The following is a 25,693-nucleotide window of genomic DNA, read 5'->3' on the forward strand; positions in this document are numbered from 1 at the left end:
TACTTTAATCCAAAGTTATTCTTCATGTTCAGTTAACCTTGCAAATGTGCATTTTTGTCTCTCAGAATGACTCATCAATGTAATTAAAATCATAAATGACAATATTTCTATATTTACTTAAACATGACACTCTAAATTTGGTTCTTTGTTAAGAATTCAGCTTTTGTCCTTCTTGAAAATTCATTTCCTAGAAATAAACTTGCTAAGTGTAATCTGCAGTCTTGAAGTAGATGTACTGCACTTCTCAGACTGTAGAAGACCTTGACCCCATGAGGTCTGTTTTATGTGAGAAATAAATCTGTTTGGCACAATGTGTACATTTCTCTTGGCAAGAGGATGGAATTTTTCCCTAAAAGTGAAATCACACAGAATGACTAAATTTTGATTATTTGCTATATCTTTGTTATTTGTTGTACAGGTTGTTAACAGTCCTCCAGAAGATAAGCTCATTGTTTCTCTTATGTTCTATGAAACAATCTGTTTATCCTTTACTGTTTATTGCCATTGTTTATTATGGATTCTATTTATTGACAGATACCATAAGGCAGATAAATAACTCTGTGTTGACAGCAATGTTAATAAACATTGTAGGAATTTCTGTTAGGCAGGTTAGGGGCTGATAAAAATCTCTTGGTTTGCAGGGAGGGATTTTTGCTTGTTTGTTTCCATGCAGCTTTTTAAACTACGCCTCAGCTTTGTCAGCTTCAATACAAAACAAGATTTGGGCAAGCAGGTTCAGAAATGGAGTGTTATCATTTTGCCAGGTTGGTTTCCTCTTCTCTCTCTCTCACTGCTGTGACTTACTCAGGCATCACTCTTCCTTTGGAATATACATCACTTGTTTATTTTACCCACCTGTCAGCCAGCGTGCAGTGTCAGGTAAAACTGATGCTGTTCCACAGCTGGGAAAAACTAGTTTGGAGTTAAAAAGCCCAAGACCTGTGCTTGTATTCTTCCTCCAGAGCAGCAGCTCCAGGTCAGCTTTAGAAATGCATTTCTTTCCCAGTCGGTGCAATGCCAGTCCACAGAGAGCAGGTTATAAAAACCTTCCATTGACAGGAACCTGAGGAGTAAATACAAGGAAATAAAAGTTGTAAGAGGAAACACTCAGGCCAGAAGAGTAAGTAAAACTGTCTGGCTTGAAATTACGTAATACAGTGAACCACAGCCTCGGGGAGGTTAAATCTGCCTGGCAAATGCCCATGGTGGGCTCTGTGAGCCAGTAAAGTGCATTCTGAGAATTCAGCCACTGCTGTAAAAGTGCACTGGGTGAAATGCAGCTCATTTATTCACCAGCAGAAAATATGCAGCATTTTAGTTTCAAAGTAAGTAAACTTAGAAGAATTTCTCAAGTGGAAAGAATCATAATATTGCCCCAGTTTTCAAGGATTCTCTTGCAGTTGCCTTCCTCACCTCCTTACCTCTGCTGTACTGAGTTTTCCATCACATGAGGGTCACATTCTAATTAGTAATATGTTAGGAGACAAGCTGATCAGATTTTTCTAATACTGCTGATTATTTTGCTTTCAGTATGAGTTATGCTATTCAAGATAATGATTAGTGTGTATCCAAGTGACTATGTAGAGTCTCCAGAGGGAGACCTAAGTGTTGATTTCAAATCAGAGTTTCTCTGCCACTGAATGCCATGATTAGTCTATTAGTCCTCACCTCAGCAGAGAATAGTGTTAGAAACATATTCTGTTAGCTTTATAGCAACAAGGAAGAGTAACATAAACTGAGAGCTGTTAAATGAAAGACTTGTCTTAGTCACTCTCTGTGCTGCGTAAAAGCTGGATATCAGTCAAATTACTTCACTGTGTGAGCATTAGTATGTCAGAAATAACTACATGGCACAGGTGAGTACATTCTGATTTTTTTCCCATGTGTGGATTGTTTCTGTGCTCCTGTTTGTATATATATTAGTCCTGTTTATATAACAGTGTATTTTCAAACCCAAAAATGGTGTAACAGGTATAACACACACATGTCCTCCATAATGAGAAAATACATGCATGTAACAGAGAAAAGAGTCTGTTCATCACAACTCTGCTTGGTGTCTTGATATAAATTCCTCCCCTGTGGTATTTTAACTTTGTAAACAAAATAATCTTATTTACATGACTGAAGTTCTGCTCTTGGTTGCCTGATGGTAAATTATGAATAACTGAAAACACTGGATGTGGTGGTGTATGACCTCAGGGATGTGCACTCAGTTTCTGTTTGGATTCATGATGGTTCTCATTTCTGAATGGATGTACATGGATTGTGTGCCTGCCCTATCACTTAGAGCTCACCTTGTTTCTCATAGTTCTCTCCCTTAGTTCCTTAAGATTTGCATTGTTTTTCTTTTTGTATGAGCATCATCTTTGTAATTTTCCATGTTTGGTTTTCCTCTTGATGGAGCATCTTAAAGTGTAGTTTGCTCTGCTAGACCCAACATTCTGATGGCCTTTTTTCTTTCATGAAAGGGGACAGGGAAAAGTAGTTTTTAAAAGATCAGTGTTTGGGTAGTACTGGGCTTCTTCCCTGAAGGGAAAAGGTCCAACCCCCTAGTTACAAGTTAATTTATTTTTATTACTTCCTTGCACAGTTTATAGCATAGCTGCTGAAGTCCTGGAGCACAAGTATCACAGACTGAGAAGAAGAGCCTTGCTGTGGCTGCCTAATGTTTGGGTAGTAGAGAAAATACAAACTGGGTTTTCCATGGTTTCACTCAGGGATTTGACTTCCTCCAGCACTGTAACTCAAACATCATTGAACTGTTCAGCATTTTGAGTTCCATCACTTACAAAATTCAGATGATACAGGTTTATTTTGAGCTTTTTCCATGATGGAAATTAATTGACTGTTACCATCCATTTCTGTGTCATTGCAGTCAACAGTTTCATGAGGAATCCATTTTTTTAAATTGTAGTTGGATGATTTCCCATGTTATCTGCATATTATCCTTCTCAGTGCATCCTGTTACAGAATGATTCCTGTCTGATAAAACAGAATCTTAAATCCCCTCTGTGATAATGTAGTAGTTTACATCAACATTAGCATTATTACTTTGGGAAAAAAATACTGCTGCACATGCAAATTATTAAAAAATAACCAACAACTTACTAACTTGCTCTTATTTTTTTCAATATTTATTGATGGACGCATAATCATCATGAAACATTTCATAGTAGATGTCCACGTTTGGGTATGCAGGACTCACAGAACATTTACTTTTACACCTAGATCATAAAAGTTGTTTTCCGTATCTTCACTCAAACTTAAGTACAGGCAAGAAGTATAAAAATTACCTGTCACATTATTCACAGGCTAGACCAAGGTAGCGTAATACCATGGACCACTAAGCTAATTTAGAAGAAAAATGAAAAGAGGTTTCTTTATAGAAGGCATTTGTATGTAATATATGTAGAAGAGTTTAGAATTTTGACAGTTTGAGATTGTATCCTCTTTAGAGAGAATGCATAATGATTTTTATTTCTGTTGAAATATGCATAACTTTCTGAAGGTAACTTTCAACTTTCATTAGGGCCCTTAAAAGTGATTTTCACCCACACCGGTGTAAAACAGAGGGCACTAAATCTTAACTCTTCAGTGAATGTGGCTTCTCAGTTGTTACCATCAGCCTCTGCATCCTCCCTCCCACCCTGTCCTGCCCTCTTTTCTTCCTTTTTATCACTCTTTGGGGAAACTTACTGCAGTTTCTTCATTTCAGTATTTACATGCTTAGACTGACACATCATGCACTTTTCTCAAAAGAACTCAGATCTTTCCAAGATTTCTTTGTTATGAGAAAAGAAACAGAGGAACCGTCCTTGATGGAGAGAACTTAGGGTCTAGTTTACAGAAAAACAACTCTCATGTTGCAAGCTGCTTTTGTCTCTTTGATGTGCTGATGTTGGTGAAAGGGAGGGCTCAGGCAGCTTGGAGTGCTCTTCAGTGCATCTCCCTTGTATCTGTTCCAAAGTGAGAAGGAAGATGGTGTTTGAACCCCAAGCACATTTCATTTTTAAATTCATCTACATGTATAATCAACGTGGCTTTGTGGAAGGAAACAAAGTCTGTGGTATAGTTTCCACTCCACAAATACAACCTTGATGTGTCCATCAATAAATATCAAAAAAAAAAAGAAAAAAGATCAAGTTAGTAAATTGTTGGTTATTTTTTAATAATGTGCATATGCAGCAGTGTTTTTAGATGTGTACACCTTGAAAGCAAACCTGAGTAGTCTGACCTGTGGTATACTTTAATTTTAGCTAGTTTTGTATCAGTCATGTAATTACTGCTCAAACAGTTCCAGTGCTTAAAGTCAATCCACTTTTATTTTCTGAAGTTCTGGATCTCTATGTTCTTAATGCAGTTATCTCACCGCCTTGAATCACAGCATTAATCCATTCTTGCTCCATATCCAGATGATTTTCTCCTTTACTTCTGTGTCCTCCAGTCCGTTTCCAGACAGGAGTTAGTGCAGCCATGACACAGTCTTGAGATTTCTGACTGCTTGGATTATCATCAGCTGACCAGGCCCTTCTGGTAAATGTCCTGCTGTTTGTCTGACACTATTATTTGTATCCTCCTTGATTAAGTGTCACCCAGTACCAATTAATTTATCAAAGTCAAGTATGTTTATCAAGAAATTCCATTAGAAGCATCACAGCACCATTTTCTTGGAGGGATCAGGGTGGACCATATGCAAAGACATGATGTGCTTAATTCAGCCTTAGCTGCTCAACAAAGAAATTCAGGGCCTGTGGCATTGTGTGAATGTCCTTGGAAGAGGTTTAGCCCTGGTTGTCTGAATCTGCAATTCCAGGGAGTTTCTTACCCCAAACAGAAGCCTTGTTTCTCCTCTTACATGTAGTCTAGGAGGGAGTTTGCATAACAGCAGTGTGTTGCTGTGATGATCTGTGATTTGGTAGCTTTTCCATCAGAAAATACTGCATGGCTCCCCTCATTCCCTGTTTTACTTCTCTTTTCTCCCTGGTATATGCTAAATTTTATAAGGAAATTACACAGCTGGTAGTTGCCCATGGAGAGTTACTGGAGATGTTTCATGCCTGTATGAAAGAATCAAAGTACCAGTGTGCTTGGTATACCAGATAGTCTTTGCAAAGGACCAAATGTGTATCAGCCTCAGGATGGTTGCTTGGGAACCCAGGATTCCCTTTTCTGAGCTGCCTCTGGAGAGTTTGATGCTGTTGCACTTGCTGCTGAGAGAGTTTATTAACTGTGTAGTAGAACTTCAAGGGCAGCAAGGTGTGGCAGTGGGAGCTGGTTGTGTCAAGGTGAAGAGAGAGGTTTCATTTGTGTTTCTGGACAAGCAGTGAGCTGCCAGTCTGTAACAAGGAATGGTTCCAGGAGTCCCCAGCACGTTGCCTGGGACTACCTGAGGGTCCAAACCACAGCTGCCTTTCTGACTCAGGGATTATGCTGGATTTATAATAGCTGTGCTTCTCTTTATTCAGACTGATTTTTTCCTGACCAATGTGATTTTTCTGTCTCTAGCATAAATTAGTGTTTTCTAATTTCTCAGTTCAGTCAGGGGTTAGTGTAGCACTCACCAATAATTCACTAATTCATTAGTCCATCTGTTCATTTGGACGCTAATTGAGTTGAATTTGGTAGTGAGAGCATGGTGAAATTGTTAAGGTTAATGACTCGGTGTTTTACAAGACAAAATGCATTTGATGTTCAATTGATTGCTTGAGTTGTTTTATTGAATAATATGAATATTTAGCTACTTAATTTCATGGAAGAGCATCTTTGTTATTGCACTAATGCTAGTGAAACTGATGACGTCCTCATCAGTTTGGATACATTACTCTGCTCCAAAAAATTCTGTCTGGCCTCACAAATCCTAGTGCTTTGATGTTCCAAACATCACACAGTGCATCCAGAAGGGGAAAATTCTTTATGTAAACTTGCCTTATGGTATCAAAATCACACAGCTTCTTTAGCATTCATTCACACTGCATGAGTACATGTTGTTTCTGTGAGCTCTGTCCTTGCAGATTCTCTCAGAGGCTCCTTGGTGTCTTGGAATTGACTGAGGATTGTTGGAAGGCAATGGAAAAAAGTGATGGGAGTTAACAGGATCAATGGGATATGGGAAAATGTGAAAAATTTGTTTAGACACCAACTAATTGCTTCTGTTTGAAGCATCTAGTTGCTGAAAATATGTATTATCTAAGGAGAGATGTCACTGAATTCTCTGTTCTCCCTGGAGAATTAAATGGCCTGTTGCATTTCATGGTAATGTTTACTACTGTCCTTCTGAGTGGCTGCATTCAACTGACCAATTAAATATTTTCTGGCAGGATATCTGGAATAAGCATCAAAACCTGTTTTGTGCCAGTAGATCTTAGTAGTGTGGCACTCAGTTTTGTCTTTTTGGAGGAAAAAAATCAAGATCACTGGACAATCAAACAGCTGTGGTTTGGGTCAGTGATAAATTTGCAATATTTCATATATCTTGTAATGGATATTGAAGAACTGGTTAATAAGGCTTGTGATAAACAATGTCTTGAAGACATTGTTATTCTTAGCAAAACACAATTTTTATCACTGCAAGGTGGTGAGGCTCCTACCTACACAACATCTGTGTAGTGTCTAACATTAGATGTCTTCACTCACTGTAATTAATTTGGTTTGGTGGGGTTTTTGTTTGTTTGTTTGGGGTTTTTTTGGGTTTGTTTTTTTTTTTTTTGAGCACTAAAATTTAAAGTGGGAAATAAGAATCATTTAATCAGGAAATAAAAGCATTGATAATATTTGATTGTGAAAGACATTGTCACTGGGATTCATGACTTCCAGCTGGACATGGTTAGGGTGATCTTCCTGGAAATTCATTTGAATGCACACACTTGATCATAAAATGTTACAAAATGTGCTTGCACCCTTCACACAACACATCCAAGAAAAGCTGTTCTCTCTTAGATGTACTGAATCTTACTGAGCCTCCTATTTCTAAGTTCTGAAACTTTGGGAAGATCCTCTGTCAGGTTCCAGGTTTCTGACTTGGGCCACTCCTACCTAAACTGCTGATTCTGCTTTCAGTGTAAAAAGCACCAAGGGAAAACTGCAGAGGAATAAAACCAGGCAAGTATCCTGACATCTTAAAATTTGCTTTCTTTGTGCTGCAGTCTGTGAATTTACAGCTTTACAGTGATTATTTCAATTCACTTACTAACATAAGGAAGAAAACATTAAATTAAAAGAGATGAGAGAAATATGCTTATATTCTTTTCCTTATGACTGTTGGCTGGGGTTTTTTCTGGCTGCAGTTGAGTTGAATAATAAAATAACTTGTGCAGCAGTGATTCCAATTCTGCCTCTCCTGTATTCTTGTGCAGTCTTGTTTGGCTGGCCTTGCTCATTTTGTCCAGCATTGGGTAGCATTGCAGGGTCACTGCACATCTTTACCAGAATATTCAAACAGAAAATACATGTGCTTTTGTTTCTTTTCCAAAAGGTCTTCAGTAAACTGAAGTGGTGAAAATACAGAAGAAAAGACTCTTGTCATAAACTCCTTCTGACAAGTGTGTTTTCCAGAGTAGGGGCATTTTCACTTTGAAGACACATGTTAGGCTGTGGCAATTACAGAGCTTTGCTTAATAAAAATCATTTTAAAGGACCTTTTTCATGTCTTATGCATCAATGAAACAAATTTTTACATTATTTTATAATCCTTTGTCGATTTGGGAGGTCATATTTAATTGGATATCCAGAGCATTTGCTAGAAAGGGTAAAGCTACCCTGCTGGTGAGATGGAGAGGCAGGAAATCTCTTCTGCAGTGTATTTGCAGCCCTATGGGCCTTTATTGATGAAAAATCCTATATGCCTGTTATTATTTCATCAGTTCAATTTGAACCATACTTTGGCTTCAGTCTGTTCTATTCTACATAATCTACTTTTTCAGTAAATCTGCTTCAGTCTGCAGTACCCTCCCAAAGTAAAAGTAATCCAGATGGATGATGATAAGCCATATTTTAGTCTATGAGATACCTTTTCCATTATTCTCTTTTTGATCCTTCTTACAGTCAAACCTCTTGTTCAATCACCCTGCCAGGCAGTATAAAAAAGGGGGAAGAGATGGCCTTTTAGCCTAGGTGAGGTGAAACAACTCTGTCACAAAGAAATGCAATTTTATATTTTCTGCCATGACACCGTATGCCAATTGCTTGACTTAGGGAAAATGGAAGAAGGAATTAGTGAGAGCCTGCAGTGCAGATTTCAGAGGTGTTTTTGTTCTTCTCACTGCTCTCTCTTTATCTTTTCTCCTGGCAAGGCTTTCTCCATCACACTGTGACAATTCTTTGGCACTGCTGTTGAATACAGACAAGTCCTGATGCAGTTGTGAAGCCTCTGGGATTCTGGGTAACAGTTTTGGGCACTGCACAGCTTCAGAGTGTGCCCTGTGTGTGCCCAGCTGAACTTGTGCCCAGGTTGATTCTGGAGATGTGCAGTGTCTACTTTGTGTTTCAGTTGCCAGACTCTGCACATTTGTGTGTATCCCTCAGTTCCCTGCAATTCTGCTTTTTGTGCTGTTGTACTACAAAAAGGCAGAAAGAGTGAAACAGGTTAATAGCCCAAGGAACACACACAGCATGGATTTGTATTGGACAGGTAACAGAGCACAGTGTCAGTCCTGATGCAGCAAAAGCAGCCCCTAAATTGTCACCTTCTAGACATTTTTCTTTGGTCTGTATGAAGAAAATAAACATTTTTCTCTTGGTTTCCATCCTTCTTTTGTGTATTTGCATTGCAGGCTTTAGCAGTGTAAGATTAGCACATTTATACCTCTTGCCTACCTGTACAAATTTCAGAAGGATTTCTGCTCTCACTTGCTTCCTCTCTGTTTTTACCTTTCCTGGTGCCTTCTTTTGTCTCCTGTGCAATATGAAACTGGTGCCATAAATATTGTGAAGGGCACTGCTGGCCTGAGTATGGACAATTCTGACAAATGTTAACAAGGGTGGAGTCAAACTGGATAAAGAACTTTAGTCTAAAGATTGTTTTTCCAGATTGAGCATCTTTATTGCTGAGTGGAGAAACCTCCACTGCCTGTTACTTTCAAAACAAATAAACAACAAAAAAGCCTCCCCTCACCTTCCCCTCCTCCCTCCCACCCCCAGAAAAATTATTTCTGGAGATATTTGTGTATTGTTCACCAGGTTAAGAACAGAAGGAGGTCTTCTTGTAAAAGCTAAGGAACATTCCGCAGGCAAGAAAAATCAGTTTGGGTGTGGAATGAGAGCATATTAAGGAATTGTTACCTACATAATTTGAGAACATAAATTCACAATTTCTCAAACTGGTAATTTTACTGTTTCTCAAGTAATTGTCAAGAAAACAGAATCTTTTGTGGATTCAGCTAGTAAAAAATCTCACATGTATTTATATAAATAATTTCAGTTTTAAGATCATGTGTGGCAAAATTTGATATTTTAAAAAAACTTTTTTATTTCATAACAGCAAAATATATCTCTAAAGCATGTTTTGGTATTTACTGTTTTCCACTAAATAGCCAGTAGTGCTGTGGGATTTTATTCGTGATTTAAAATGCATTGGTTGAAAGTTGGCATATAAATTGAAAGTATAAGACAGTACACAAGGGATGGTGAATTTAGTACCTTTAGATGGTGAAACATTTTGTTCACTTAATTAGTTAAGGAAGGATAAGTTAAGTTAGAAAAATGAGTGTAGAAAATCAGAAGTGAATTTTAGTGCAAGTGTCCATCATAAATAAGCAAGAGTAAGCCAGATTTGGGGTTTTAAGAGATTTTAGACTTCATTTTCGATCTCCATTTAATTGATTCATAAATCAATTAATTACTGTCACAAGACCTGAGGGCAGCAGGAAATTGGGTTCAAATTAAAAAGAAAAGGAGGCAATTTGTTTTAAGATTGAAAGTTGAATGTTCAATCGAAGTTTAATCAGAAGTGACCCATTGTTTGAAAAGTAGAACATCAATGTCGTTCTAATTTCACAGAATGCTTCATTAAATGAGTATTGAAAAGACCAGGTTAACTGATCATTCCAAAAGGAACACGAGACAAAGGAAGCTCACTTCCAAATACATGTTGTGCTTGTTCATTTCTCTTCTGAAGAATTCACAGAGATACCAAATAATTTCATTGGGAATTCAAGATTATTGGGGTGGTCTTTTGTAGATTGTAATGTTTGTTTGATAAAACATAACTTCATATAAGAAGAGAAAATCTTCTTAATCCATTTGGATAGTCATGAACTTAAAGAAAAATTAACAGAACGCGATGAAAAGCAAAGGCAGAAATTTTCAAAGCACTGCTGGAAGTTGGGCCTCCTAAATTTTAGGATGTTTCACAGTGGTCTGACCTGGAAAAGGTTTTCCCATTATTTGATACCATGTCCAGAGCATTCACAATGCACTGAAGACTCTGCCCTGTGAACAAGGTGAGGGTGCTGCTGATGCCTGGCTGGGGCAGAGGTGATGATTTGTGTTTAGGAGGTGAGTGTGGGAGAAAATGAGGACAACAACTGCAGCTGGAGCTCCTATTGTGGCTGAAAAGCATAAAGGAATAAGACTTTTTAATGCTTTTGGATCAGCAAATCTTTCTCTTGGTGTCCATTTACTAGAAATTTGCTTAGCAAATCGCCGTTCAAAAAAAGCCAAAATACAACACTCACTTGCTGTGAACTTGGTGAAACAACAACACAGAAGTGATTCAGTTTCCAGCTTGTGGAAGGTGTTGCTCTTGCTGTTAAATGCTGAGAGATGCTCTTGGAACATCATCTGGACCCTCTCTCTGCCTTGTGCTCCCTGGAATAAAGAGTGGGTTTCTGTTATTTGGGAAGCTCATGCAGCCTTCTCTGGTGAGCATAGTGCTTGAAAAACAGCAAAAGGCAAGAGAAACAAAGTTGGTCTTTCTAGCAGTTCCTTATCTTGTTATGAGGGAAAAAAAAAACAAACAACAAAACAAAACAAAAAAAAAAAAAAAACACAAGCAAAAAAAAAAAAGCAGCCACTGCTGTTTTAAACATTCGCTTTTACAAGTGCACAGCAAGATGATTTCAGATGTCAGCAAGTTGTTTCAAACAGCAATCCTTTTCAGGATCTTTGCAAGCAGGGACTTGATTCCTTCATGAGCAAAACAACTCGTCCCTTGTGATGTCCAAGTTGTTTTGCTTCATTTGCAGATTGTTGCCTGTGTAAGTTGAGTTCTTCCAAAGGCAGAGGCTGCTGGTTCACCTGGCCCAGGTGGGGTCTGGAGCGGGGTGGGAGAGAAGCCAGGTGAGCAGTGCCTCCCTGCTTTCCAGGCAGCTGATCCACCAAGCTTTACATTCCAAAGATAGTTCTCCAGATGGAGCAATACTCTAACCTTGTGTAGCAAATCTAATTTGGTAGTCACTCCCTTCCAGGACTCTGAGTGAGATACTCAAGAGTGAATATAAATAATGCAACTCTCTTTAAGTTATTGATTGTGTTTATGTGACTGATGATGAGCAGCATTAGCACCACCACAGCAGAATGAGGGTGTTCCTCAGCAGCCCCCCAGTCAGATGGCACAGCTCTGTAAACTGCTGTGCAAACTTGAAACAAAGATGAATAGTTATGAGTTAATGCTGAAGTATGTATTTTATCTTTGTAATAAATGACTTTGTGCATCTTCTCCCTGAGACCGGAAAAAAAAAAATTCTGAAAGAAAAAATGACTTCATTTATTTTTGTGATGTTTCTGTGACAAGTTATGCAACACACAGATGCATCACTGAACACAAAAATTTATATGGTGCAGTGTTAATTATATATATATATAATTTTTTTTAAGAAAGTGGTGGGAGTTTGCTACCAGAAATGATCTCCTAGAAATGCATAGAAATACTGACAGAATATTGATCATGAAGGCATTAATTTATAGAAAAATTCAACAAGCAAATTTACCAGCAATGTAATGTAATTCCTGCTTTAGGCATCTGGGCACCTTTGAGGCTCAGAGGTTTGTTTTATACTGTTTTGCTTTTTTTTCCAGCCCACTCCTTGGTACTGGTTTCTTGTTTCCTTGTGACAACAAATGTGCAAATAATGTCTTGCTTTTTTTACAGTACAAGAAGAGATGAACATTCTGTACAAACAATATATTAGATTGTCTCGTGTTAAAAGAGTGGTCAACCTCAAGTATATAATTTTAGGGAGTTGGCAAAAATCCCTTATTATGTAGATGGTATCACTGGATAGAGAAGTAGGATGGTTGGAGAAGATAAAAGAGTTTCTTGATTTTTGTGGTTACATTTCTCATGAAGACTTAAATCATAATATAGTTAATAAAATGTCTGATTGCTGCTTAGCACAGAATAAAGCTGTGTCGATTTATTTGTTTTTATTTTCTCCTGGTAGGCAAAATTTTTAGCTGCTTTGGGAAGCACAACTACAGAGACAACTGCCATTCCAGAAATAAAGTCATGCTACTTAGGAGTTTTTTGCCTTTTTCAGGGGCTTGGAATCAGTTAATGAGATCAGTGAAATAAGTGTCATAATCAACAAAATTTCAGAAAGATTTGAAGGGTTTCTCAATCTATCAACAAAATTCAATAACCAGTTGAAGGAGGAAATCAGTGTAGAATCCTAAAAACCCCTTTCTTCTTTCTCACAGAATTCCAGCTTTCTCTCTGAAGCTCTTTTTCCTGTACATGCAACAAAAACTGAAGAGCTGGATCCCTCCTTCAGCCTTCATGAGACCATTGCAAAGGTAAGAGAAATGGAGATCTTATTTATACTTTCCTCTTGAATTTGCTAACAATTTTGAAATATAGTCTATTTATTTCCCTGTGAATCATTTGAATATAATTAAAAATTGTGGAGTTCTCTTCACTGGGATGTACGTTGGAAATATTCTTTACATTGGTCAATTTGTGTAATCAAAGAAGTTTCACGTGCAAATGCTTCATTTGAAACTATAACTTTTAATTCTTATTTTTCACTGCATATCACTCACAGTCTGCTTTGCTTGTATGGCCACTCAGGCTGATGGAAAAGCTTGTGTTGATTTGAAGCCCTTCATCTCCACTAGGGAAATAGGATTTTAGTGTTTCTTAGGGTTTTCCATGTATGTGGGTTGATACTAAATAACAGTATAAAAGTTTGAGTGTAATTTTTTTACATGAGAGTTGATGTAAATACTAATAATCAGGTAACTGTGCCTTGTGATCTCTGATGTCAGTGGGTACCCTAATTTCATGGACACTGAAAAGGAGGAGACTGCTAAATGTGGCAGAAAAAAACCGAACAAGATATGCAGCTATTAAACAGATGGATCTGTAATCTGAGTGCTTAGAAGATCTAATTTGTCAGAATAATTCTCAGAACAATTCATATCAAGATCTTGGCACTGAAAAGGTGGATTTAGGGGGATTGCTGTGAGAACTATGCTGATCTGAAGCATTCAAAGAAAGAGAAATCTCTAAGCTTCCCAATGGCAAAGAACTGAAACATTCAGTAGTGTGATGCAGTACAAAACTTGTTGGTATTTTAAGTGAGATTTGCAGACCTTGTAATTTCAATATAAAAATATATGTAATATCAAGTATTAAAATGGAGGAGTGTGTGCCTGTGTGGCAGAAAAGGGATTTTCCCACCTGGCCAGAAGTCAGATAAAACTCCCTTTTTATCAAATGCACACTCAGAAAAGTATGTGCTATTTTAAAATAAATTTCATCAGTGTTACTCAGCACAGTGTTTCATGGTAACCAATCAATCCAGTGATTAACCAGATTGAAAATACTTTTCTGTCCACTTTTTGCTCACCAGACCACGCTCATGAGACTGAGATCATGCAGTTGTGAAAGCTGGAATGGCAGACCCCTAACAGGGGTCTGGAGCCACTTACCCAGGACCATGAAATAATCTCATGTTGATTTTTACTCTGTCAGGCACCAAAGTCATGGAAGGCACACCAGAAGTGACATAATTGGTTTTATGATGAGTTATGGGTGCTGACAGATAACTCTTGAGAAAATTATTAGTGAACCTGATTATTCCACACTCCAATTATGGAATTGCATAAAGTAGAATTACTCTAATGCAATTAACTTCTAAACATTAAACAAAACAGCAAGAAGGAGGAGTGTTTCCATTTCTAGAGGAAATAAGGGGGGTTTATGCAACATACTGTGTTATTTCTATTTTTTTTAAATATAAATACTTCGAAGGAGATGACAGGCGGGTTCTCTTCCTGAAGCAAATGGAATGAAAAGTATGCAAATGTAATGTAGACACTGCTGGACTGTTGGTAAATGAAATTCACATTTTGACCACAGATAAGGTGCAGCACAAGAATGTTGACTTGTGGCATTTTCTAACAGGATCATACTGGTCTGTTCCTTTCAAGCATGGAAGGGATATATATTCCCATTTTCCTGTGTTTAGTCCCATTAATTTTCTAATATAGGGAACACTCTTTCAAACTGGCAGTGCAGTGACATCCATAACTTTGATAGTTTCTTTCTCTGTAATCTTTGTAAAAATGAAAATCTGTGGTTTGGTGCATGCTACCTCTGCCAAGGATTTTTTATCTTCCTGCATGGTGTCTGCAAATGAGCTTGGTTTTGTTTGTTTGGGGGTGTTAGTTTGTTTTTATTGGGGTTTTTTTTGCATGCCAAGATAATGCAACATATCTAAATTAACATGAAGGTCTCAAACTCTTAAAATCCCAAAGACTTTTGGGATTTTGCAGATTTTGAATCAGTAGAATAGTACTGTGAACAGAATGTCTGTGTGGCAGGGTTTTATCAGAGGCATACTCTTTCTGGTGTAGATATTTCAACAGAGTATATTCTTATTCCTGTGTTATTCCTACTATATTGTGCCCTTTTGGGAATCAGATCTTTCTTGAAAAGGTTGTGCCTGAGCATGCCAATAGCTTCTGCATTGAGGCATCTCTACATCTGTGCATGCCATTGAGATATTTTCTGTTTTTATTTAGAAATTGCCTCTGTGTAGAGACAGAGGTTTTGGCAGAATTGTTTGAGCAGCAGAGACACAATATTACTCCAGTCAGAGTTACGGCACCTACAGTGTTAAAGAGTTTCTTAGGTGTGTGCAGAACTCATCTCACTGAGCAAACAGAAGTCTGATGCATCTGAACATATCTCACATCCCAGAAAACCCTTTGTCCTTGCAAGGCCCAGGCAGGTACATGGCAGCCTTCCCCCACGTCACTGTGTGGAGTGCAGACTGGAAATTTTTCCTATATGCTCTGATTTCCATCACGAAAATGTGGCACTTGGGTGTGAATTTTCACAGGTAATTTCTCCAGTTAGCTTTCTTCAATGATGTATTCTGTTTGATGTAATTTTTAAAGTTGCTGCCTTCAGTCGCGTGTGCCAGACTTTGCCGTCACCCCTCAGTCTCTTCATCAAAGGCACAAGTTCTGCACAGACCAGCACAACTCTCACGTCTCTTTGGAGGTGAACTACATTATGATTTTGTTCTTTCAAAATGAATTATTCAAGCCCCCAGTCAACAAGCAGGAAGATGGACTGGGGTAGGTGACAGATGCTGGATGAGGTTAGCAAAGTAGAAGAACAGGGCTCAGTGTGTGAAGTGAGGACCAAGGTGGGGACCTGATCCATATCCATATTTCACAGTCTACTCTTGATACTGAATTTTTACATGTGGAGTTTGACCTTGTTGTGAATCTACCAGAAATGTCTGGGCTACCATTTGTGTGCCCTGTCACACATGAAAACATGGGGTTTTGGGCTGAGAAGGCTGGCAGCAATTCATGGTTTTTTTCAGAGCTCTCATCTGCCCCAAGGTGATGGAGCAGCATAGGTGCAGTGTAATGTGCCAGCTGCTGTAGTCACTCCCTAAGTTAAATAATTTGCTTTTTTTTTTCTGACCAACATCTCATATACTGGCTCTGAGAATCTTACTGGTGTTTATGGTTTGATGGTATTTGAGATGTTCAAAGCAAAACTCTATTGTCTGTAGTGACAGTGTGAATACAAACAAAACCCAAACTTTGTGTTTTCCTGCAAAGCAGCACAGGCACCCATATTTCACAGGAATGGTTTGATTTTAGCAGCTATTCTCTTAAGCACACAAGTGAGACTCTTTGTTTTACCTTTAGCCTTCGTGCATGAAAGAACATATAATCCAGTTCAAGCAAAGGGTAAATACAAACCTGCTGAAAACTCCTTTCTACCAATATGTGTTTTATTCTGTGGCTATGGTCAGCAGCAATAAAAACAAGAGCAAATCTGGTGATATAACCTGGTACGGGAACTTTGTAATTGTAACTAGTTAATTCTAATTAATTCTATTAATTGTGGTGAATAGGAAATTAACAACGTACAAAAAAAAAAAAAAAAAAAAAAGCTGTCTGGGGATTTTCTCAGCATTAGATGAGAGAGAAGTGACTTTGCTGCTAAAGACATGAGGTTTTGTGAGAGACAGTCACACTGTGTTTGGCCAGACAGCATATTCTCTATCTGCTCCAGCTTAGTTAGGGGAGATATGCTTGGAATTTTTCAGTAGTTCTTTGTTCCTAAAAGCAAGTAGCCTCAAGGACTCTTGCACTTTATACTTGAACTCTGATGGATAAAGACTAGGTAATAAAAATAAGCTGAAATTGCAGAACGCCTGGTAAAAATTTGATGAACCAGCTGTACCAGCCAACACAGCTCCACTTGGTTAAGTCAGGTATTAGAAAACAGCTCTATTCCCCTACCCTCTGAAATTTTCCATATCTTTTCTGCTGATATGCTAATATGCTTCCTTCAAAATGGAAGAATTATTACAGGACAGAACTAATTACATTTTCTCCTGTGACATATATTCATGAGGTTGTGGGAAGATGTCAAGGCTCTGTTATTACAAGATTGTTTCTGAGCTTTTTTTTTTTTTTTTTTTGAGTCACTGGAATGTAATCCTTTCAGCTTAGAGAACTCTGACAGCTCTGAAACTATCAGAACAGCCAGGAGCTGTGGTTTCAATGAATAAGGGAAAAATCAACAAAAAAATATAGCAGCCATTAGTAGCATGTGTAGAAACCACCCCCATGGATTGTCTGTGAACATTCTTACCTGTGCAGTTCTCTGACTGAAAACAGAAAATTATTTCTGCATTCCTTAAGTACTTTTGATATTGCAATAAGACTGTATGTTCTTTTAAAAAGTTATAATTGGCTTCTGTCAGAATGTTTCTTAACCAAATTGCTCTTCAAAACCATCAGTTCCTGAAGTCCTCTTTTAGACTTAAATTGTACTTGGCTACTCTCAAGATTTGTCTGCAAATGTCAGCAAAAGGAAAAAAAAAATCATTGCATAATTTTTCAAGCTAGAGTTGGAATTTAAGTGAAGGAAAAAAATGTGTCAGCTCCATCTGATCCAATCAAAACACAGGATAAACACATAAGCTGATACATAATGTATCATCCTAAATTTTAGGACAGAAAGCCAAGATAGATGTTGTTTGTACATCTCACGGAACACCATTTTTACTGCAAATTACAGCAATCTGAATAAGCAAAAGAAGATAGGTAGGAGTGAGAGGAAACATTGTTTAATCCCTATTTTAGATACAAGAAAATGAAATACTATGAGTCAAAAGTGGTACTTACAGTAACTGAGTAACTACTTCATTTCCTCACCTGAGTACAGAATGAACTTGTAAAATCTGATTTGTTTGACACTAGACAAAGACTGGAACATTTCAAAGCTGGAGCTAGATTTCTGAAGGTGCAATATGACAAATACTTGGGATTTGCTGAAATTTCAGCCACTGGCTGTGACCAGCTGGACATTTTTTCTTCTCTGTACTGAGGCCATATGTGTTCCTGTGTTAGTTGGACTCACCTGCCTTGGAAAGAAGTTACAGTTCCCACAGCAATTCCTTCCTTTGCCATGCCTTGTTTTGGTTTAGATCTGACTGCAGCTCTATCTGCATTAGTGACAAGCTCTCAGCAAAGATTTCTGTGACAGGTGTCTTATTTTTTTGGGGAGGTTTTGTCTGCTGGTTCATGATCATGACTGTACAAAGAAGCCACTGTATAATTATTGCACAAGTCAAAAGATTGTTTTCAGTTTGCCCAATATGGCTTTTTACTGTGTAGTTAAAAAAATCTATTGTAAATCCTTTGCTTTTATTTCAAAAATATAAGTTGCTGTGAGGGATGTCAAACAATTGGACAAGTGCATGCATTTTTTAAGGAAAGTCAATACATATGTTTATATAATCATGTAATAATTTGATTAGTATTCAACCACTGAAATGTAACAACTTTAAGTCTGAACAAACCTAAAAAAACCAAATCTGAAGCTTGCTTCTCTAATAGGTAGGAATATGCCTGAGGCTATTTGAATATTCCCCTGTTTCCCACTGCCCTGTTCTTAGTTACTGAATTTATCAGACTCTAATTTTATTAATCCATTCTTTAGCACCAGTACTACCGTAGGGCACTTGTTATTGGCACACATGTATTGAATTGGTGGCTTTACAAGGAAGATGAATTTTTCTTTAAAGAAGATGCCAACATTCTAGAGGAATAGTTCCTTTGGGTACTCTAAAAGTACCTTGTCTGTTGTAGCAGCTCTCTGCAGGAGCTCTTTTCTGTCTACAGATCTTTTGACAAAGATGTCAAATCAGACAGTTCTTTCCCCAGTGCATTCCTCCTAAAACATGAAGTTTTTGCTAACAATAATGTAGTAACTACTTTGTTTTTTCTTTCTCTCTCTTTTTTTTTTTTTTTTTTTTTTAATTTAGCGTATTCCAATTTACATTTGAGAGAATATGAGGTAAAGTCAGTGGAACTTTAGTATATGCTCAAGTGAAAAGGAATGGAAATAGTTGCTTCTGTACTAAGAGTTAATTAGCTGGTTTTGCAAACAACTTGCAGAAAGACCTGGGGAAATACAGCTGCTAAAGTGGATGTTTGGTTGTTTTAGTTTTTAGACCATAGTTATAACTTCCTTTGTGTACAGGTGTACAGTGTATTCTAGACATGTTTTCCTTGATATTGTTCTGTTACATAGCTATGATCACATTGCAGATGCTGAAGTTTACAGACACTGAAGTTTGCTTCATGAGCTCAGTCCTGAATTCAAAACCAAATTTTCAAGACTTTGGGTTGTCTTAAGGAATTTTAACACGACAGATTTCCTTAGGAGACTTAGCCCAATCCATAGTGGTTTTAATCTTGTCTTTAAATGTGGAAACCTATTTTGGTATCAAAGTGATGGCTGAACTTTTCTACAGCCGTGCTCTTGATGCTGAGCATTTCTTGGGATTGGAGCCATGCAGAGGGGGAGGACAGGACGAAAATTAAACATCTAGACAATGCATAAGAAATGTGTCCTGGGAAAAAGCTCCTAAGAACCAACATATTATGTCCTGACCTGAGGGATGGGAAACCTGAAGGAATCTAAGAGTATAAATTAAGCACAAACTAATGTCTGCCCTTATTTAAGTTTAGCCCTTAAATCCTTGTCAAGAGCCAAAAGAAAGAGCTGAAACTTCAGATTTCAATGTGCAGCACCATGGAATTATCTACTTGCATTTTACATTGTGTGGCACTGAGAGGAGTGGCTGGGCCTGTTTCAAATCCCTGCTCTTTGATGTGCTGTGGAATCTGATCCCAGTGGCAGATAATCTTTACTTGAAATTCTCATCCTGAATGGTTTTTTTACTTGTTGTGTATGACAAACCTGATGTATTCTCAATGATAAAAATCTTCAAGATGTTTTTGTAACATAATCCTGTGCATGAAATTGTGCTCTGCCCTTGTCCTTTATTTTCTCCTGTTCTGTCTCCTAATACGTTATTGTGTAGGCATTTCAACTGGGTATAACTGAAAAGCACAATTAAATGTTTTTAAATAGATCTCCTGAAATGAAGGATTGCAAAATTAGCATGAAGGCTGTCTTTTCAAATACAATTGGAAAGCATGAAGAAATTTTGTCAAGTGTAGCTGTTGTGAGACAAAATTAGTGTCCGCTTAAAAAATGTATGATGAGTCAGAAAAAAAACAAACCATAAATGAAGGTATTACAAAATCCCAGCAAGAACATCTTCTTTGTAGAGTTGTTTTTGTTATGATTGTAGTCAAAAAGAGAGTATTGCCAGTTTGCTGAGAGATTCAAGTATTAAAGCTGCCACCATTACACTAATTAATGTTAGTTTCAGAACAGATTATGAGCCTGAAATTAAAATTACAAAATTAGAAGTGTCTTTCAGAAAATTGTGGGCTGAAGACCCTATTTCAGAAAGTGTGGTAATGGTTAGACTGTGTTTTCTAATTTCAGTAGGGACAAGGAAAGAGATCATCCTGTTTAACATCAGGGTTTGGTTTTCGGTCTGTTCAACACCCTTGAGAAGAGAAAGGCTCTGCTGAGCAGCAGGGAATGGTCTGTATCCCTGTTTCACCTTTGTGAGCCTGAAACCAGATTCCCATTTGCTGGAAAAGCACTTCATTCTCTGCCCCAGACCATAGGTGTTAACAGCACTGAAAGAATTTCAGCATGCAATGTAGAAAAGCAACAGCCACGTTCCTGAGTCCATTCCTGCTGCAGGTCACTGCGTGGGGCCTTGGAGCTTCCAGAGTCACAGCAGGGAAGATATTCCCACCTGGATAATGAGGAGGGGCTCAGGCAAATAGACTCAGGCTCCTCCTGACCAGGGTCAGTTTGGCCTTCAGGACCAACAGAACAGATTCAAGCCTGTTGGTTAACATTAATGAGATTTAATTAACCAACAGGAGTGATCACCCCACCCAGCAGCATTCCTTGGGCCAGGGGCTGGGTTTTTTTAACCATAAAACCAAAGCAGTAGAAAAGATATACCTTCCTACAGTGGAAATGGTATTTCTGTTTCATTAACAGAGATCATATGCCGGCTATGAAGCTATTTTTTATTTTAATATCTTCTTGTAAAACTAATGTATAGGAGTTTCATAAATTGCAGCCTAATTCCAACCATGAACATATAATATTGATTTTAAAATGTACAGCATCTGGATCATCTATTGAAATGATTTTAGTTCAAAATTTAAACTAATATTACAAAGTACTGCATTTTGACCTAAAGTGTTTCATGACAAGAATCCAGCAGCCAATAAATGAAAAACAACATTTCAGAAGGGTAGAAGGGAAGAAAGATAGACGTTGCTCAGGGGTAATGGAATAGTATTTTCTAGTATGCTGCAGCCTTTTCCTCATCCAAAAGTGATATGACTGTGGAAACAGAGGGAAATTTCTTCAAAATCAGATTATCAATAAAAACTGCATGTCCTGAATGATGCTTACTTTGAGAAGTCATTCATAAAAATAGTAGTTTTTCTTAGTTATGTGATAATTCTTCCATCTCAGAGAGTGTTTGTCTTTTCCTTAAATGAAAGAATAGCCCATTTATTTTGCAGCTGAGATATATCAGTAATAGGTGTACATGGATATTACATAATATTCTGAGACAGTGCCATAGTTCTACTTTATCTAAATTATCACAGATAAGCAGTAAAATAATCTCCATGTTGCTGCCATCAGATGTGATCCATCCACACTTGGGTGCTAACTTCTTTATAACAAACTCTGAATGGATAACATTTATTTTCTTGTGTCAAAACGGTTCTAATTCCTAAATGGACAAATAAATAGCAACACATCTGCACCTGAGGTTTTTTTAATTTATTCAAAGCAGTTAATTGGTAAAGTTATTCTTCTACTGGCTTATTTGAGCTGTGTATACACACAGACTTCATGAAATTTAAATACTTGGAGAAAGATATTACTAAAGATTATCTACTCCATTCTATTTTCTGTAATTTTTATGAGAGATGTTAAATGTAACACAAGTTTGTTTTTTATTAATTAAAAGAGTACAGACAGTTGTAGGCTCTGGTAAACTGGCAGACTTTTAATCACAACTTTGCAAAACATCCAAGTCGACAAAAAATTCACTGCCTTCTTAATTAACTTATTTTTGCAACACATGATGATAATAAGGGGTGTATCGCCAATTTTTTTAATAAGAGCTTTAAAACACAAAGGTGAAGAAAGCATAATTTTTTTTTTTTTTCATTTCCTCTCTAAGATGTTTCCTTGAGATACCATTTAGAGGAATCTATTTTTAATAACTTTGTGGCATCTGACAAGGTGCCAGCATTTCTTATCAATCAGATTTCACTTTTTAAAACTACTGATTAGTGCCCACTGTTAGATAAAGGCACCTGACATAAACAGAGGAGCCAAATAATTCAGTTATAGTCCTGGTTCTGTGTACTTCAGTGAAATTCACTCTGGCTTCACCCAGTACAGGAGCCAGTGGCTGACATGAGGGGCTCACATAGAAATTATTTGTCAGCCTTTCAGCTGCTCATGAAGTGTTTGAGCCTGTAAGTGCAGATGCACTCTCAGATTTTCAGGTACAAACTGAGAGGCAGCAGCTGCAGATCCAACTCTTTATATTTCAGAATAAAATGTGTAGTTTTGGCTTTGTGAATGCCAGACCTGTTGGGAATTCAATTATAAACCATACTCTGGATCCTGTTGTTAATGCCCAAGCACTGTGCTGTGCTTGAGACAGGAATTCAGTCCCAAGGCTTAGAAGGATGTAGAGGAGCACTCTGCAGACAAAAGGCTAAATACTTAGATTTCTACAGCTGAAAAACTTGATTAGACTCAGTGGAATAGATGCTCTGCTACAGAAGTTTTAAGTGTCATTAAAAAGCAAAATTGTTTGAATCAACATGGAGAAAAAGTTCATTTTTCTTGTCTTTATTTTCACTTCAAATAAGGAGAACATTCCCTTGTATGGGCAGAGCTTGGGGCACAGCACACTATGCCCTTTCATTTTTGGGTACTGCTCTGTCATGAGATGATTTGGCAAAAGAATTTTTAATATAAAGCCTGTATGTAATATAACGAATTATATAAATAGTGTTAAAGTAAAGCAATTTATATAAGTACTTAAAGAAGATGTAGCAACTTTCACTGTTACATATCTTGTTTTTAATATAATTTATTGACCTTACCGTGGAGGAACTTTTCTGAAATTTAAGTTTTCAGTTCAACTTTTTTCCTGGTTTTTAGAAGTGTCTCAAGAAGAGTAAACAATTCTTAAAATAACAAGAACTACTTTCTTCCACCTGTCGTTGCTACATCACTTCTGATTCCCTACTTCTTCCCATCCTGTCACCTGTATCCCATCAAATCCTGAGCTCAATGCCAAGTTTTAACACCTGCTGCTGGAATTGGATTTTCAAAAGGCTTTGAAGGTAATGTAATAATTAAGATTATCAGAGGTCTCCATCAGTTGAAGGTTGCTGACTCTGTGGTTCCCCTGAGCCAGTCTGGAGGCTGCCGTGGAGGGAGCAGGGTGGGGTTTGATCTGACTGAAAAGGAACCATTTGGGTTTGCTGTTGGTTTTGCTGGAGGGTTTGTTTTGTTTTCAGCTCTCAGATCTGATTTGCCATTCGAGCTTTGGTGCCTGTGGGAGGATGAGAGTGAGAAGTGCATGTGGAGTGTGGCACAGGGGTTATTCCAGAGGCAGCAGAATTCCTGGTAGGCTTTGAAATTTGAACTGAAAGGGTGTTAAAATTGGCCTGAGGAGGGTTTGTTCTTTGCATGCCAGTTCCATGGCAAGTTGATTCCTAGATCTGCTTAAAATGCATGCCTTAAATTTAAATAGTCTTTTCTGCATCTGTTGTTGATGTTATTCCAATAGAATTGTAGAAGAATCGTGGCTAAACATGCCATATAATGACAAATTGCTGTTTTTACAAAAAAAAAAAAAAAAAAAAACCAGAAAAACAAACCAACAACTGAGGTGCTTTGTGGATGGAGTATGATTTATTTTCAGCTTTGAAGGAGAACATGAGAAACAGATTACAAAGCCTTTTATGAAACTCATTATTGCATCTGGACTTCAAGAACTCACTGTAGAAATTCTGATTGGAATTTATAGAACATGATTAAGAGTTAATGGGCAAGGGCTGTGTGTGTAATTTTAAATTCTGATGCTAACATCTGAGCCCCAAAACTGTGATTTAGAAATAAATCTATTGCTTGTACTGACAAAGTGCTCAGGAAAAATCAAAAACAAATCAAAACTTTATTTAGGTTTTATTGGTAAGATTTACATATATGTTATGGTTTGTATAAATCTGTTGTGGGGTTTGTAAATAGGCTTTCAGATTAGTAAATCCAAGTGGACAATATTTGCTGAAAACCTAAGGGATATGCATTACTTGGCATTTAGGGAAGTATATGCTTTAGGGAAATTCCTAAAAATGCTTTCCTGTTTTAGTTCTGGCAACATTTATGGTGAGTTATTGAAAACTGAGCTCTATGAAAGCAGATTTGCATTTTCCACTTTTATTAGGGAACCACTGTTTTTATTTACCCCTAATAAACTGGTTTCATAATGCAGCTTTAGTGTTGCTCAGTACCTAAAGAAAAATTAGTTCCTGTGCTTTATGTTTAAGAAAGCTCCTTTTCAGAGTTAAATTAAACACAAATCCAGTCAAGCTCGACTTGCAGTGTGGTTTGCTGTTTAGTTACTCAGACTCCAGTCTTTGTTGTGTGCTTTTTGCAAACTGTGTGACTTGCCACAAGCTGTAGTTAAATAATCACAGTTTGTCTAATTGGGGAAATTACATTAATAATTGAAAGACAAATTAATATATATTTTTTTAAAGAGAAGCTGTGTGTTTAAGGGTGCATGGTTCTAGTTAGAAAGGCAGATCAGTTCTTTGTACCTGATAATCTGGCTATAGACAGAGATTGCACTATACAGCCATTTAAAGGTTTTTGCTTTCCCATTCTGGGTATTCAAGACAAGGACTGTCCCCAGGAGGACAGAGCTGGTGGAAGGGCTGGAACACAGGTCCTGTGAGGAGCAGCTGAGGGCTGTGGGCTTGTCTTCTTGGGAGAGAAGGAGGCTGGAGGGCAGGCTCCAGTGACAGGACCCGTGGGAATGGTGCTGAGCTGTGCCAGGGGAGGTTAGACTGGATTTTTAGAAAGCATCTCTTTACCAAGGGTGGTCAGACATGGGAACAGGCTTCCTAGAGGGGTGCTCACTCCCCCAAGCCTGGCAGTGTTTAAAGGCATCTGTAAAATGTAAAATCAACAGGGCTTGGCCTTGGGCTGGCCAGGCAGTCACACAGAATGGTCCTTGCAGGTCCTTCCCAGCTGAAACAATTCCATTCTGTTCTCTGTGGATGCCTTCTACCAGACTTTTTCTTTAACACTATTCACGAACCTGGAAAGGTTTGACAGTGAGTTTTGCACCAGCCTTGTGAAGTCTCATGGTTTATAATCTGGTTACCCAGCACACAGAACATGTCTTTAAAAATTGACTCTGGAAATTCACCTGTTCCAAACATCAGCATTAAGATTGTACAAAGCAAAAGGGTTTCTTAGTGAGAAAAACATTTTGTAGATCTGTTCATCACTAGCTTTTCTTTAAAATGGCAGCAAATTGAAATGCAGTTAGTTTGCCATGCCATGTCAGAGGTCACATGGCATCAGGTGAAAGCACAGTGCTGCAACATTCCTGGGAATTTCTGCATTCCTCTTCAGCTGGTTCATGGGAACTTCCTTCTGGAAGAGCCCTGATCCTACAGCAGTGCTCTGCCCTCAATCAACACTTTTATCTTGGCATAAAAACTAATAATTCATGCAGTCTCCAGTATTACCAGTAGCCATTCCTAACAGCTCTGT

General features: G+C 37.8%; 1 protein-coding gene across 22 annotated transcripts in view; it reads left to right on the top strand.

Annotated features, from left to right (window-relative positions):
- The window catches only part of NAALADL2 (N-acetylated alpha-linked acidic dipeptidase like 2), a 410,260-nt gene that overhangs the window by 344,424 nt on the left and 40,143 nt on the right, over nucleotides 1–25,693 (top strand). For all 22 annotated transcript variants that reach the window (XM_064385281.1, XM_064385276.1, XM_064385277.1 and 19 more), the window contains one exon: nucleotides 12,634–12,729. In XM_064385281.1, coding sequence (XP_064241351.1) covers nucleotides 12,634–12,729 — 96 coding nt within the window. The remainder of the gene's footprint in view (nucleotides 1–12,633; nucleotides 12,730–25,693) is intronic.

The sequence above is a fragment of the Passer domesticus genome, chromosome 11 (genome assembly GCF_036417665.1).
Source record: "Passer domesticus isolate bPasDom1 chromosome 11, bPasDom1.hap1, whole genome shotgun sequence".
NCBI classification, from domain to species: Eukaryota; Metazoa; Chordata; class Aves; order Passeriformes; family Passeridae; genus Passer; species Passer domesticus.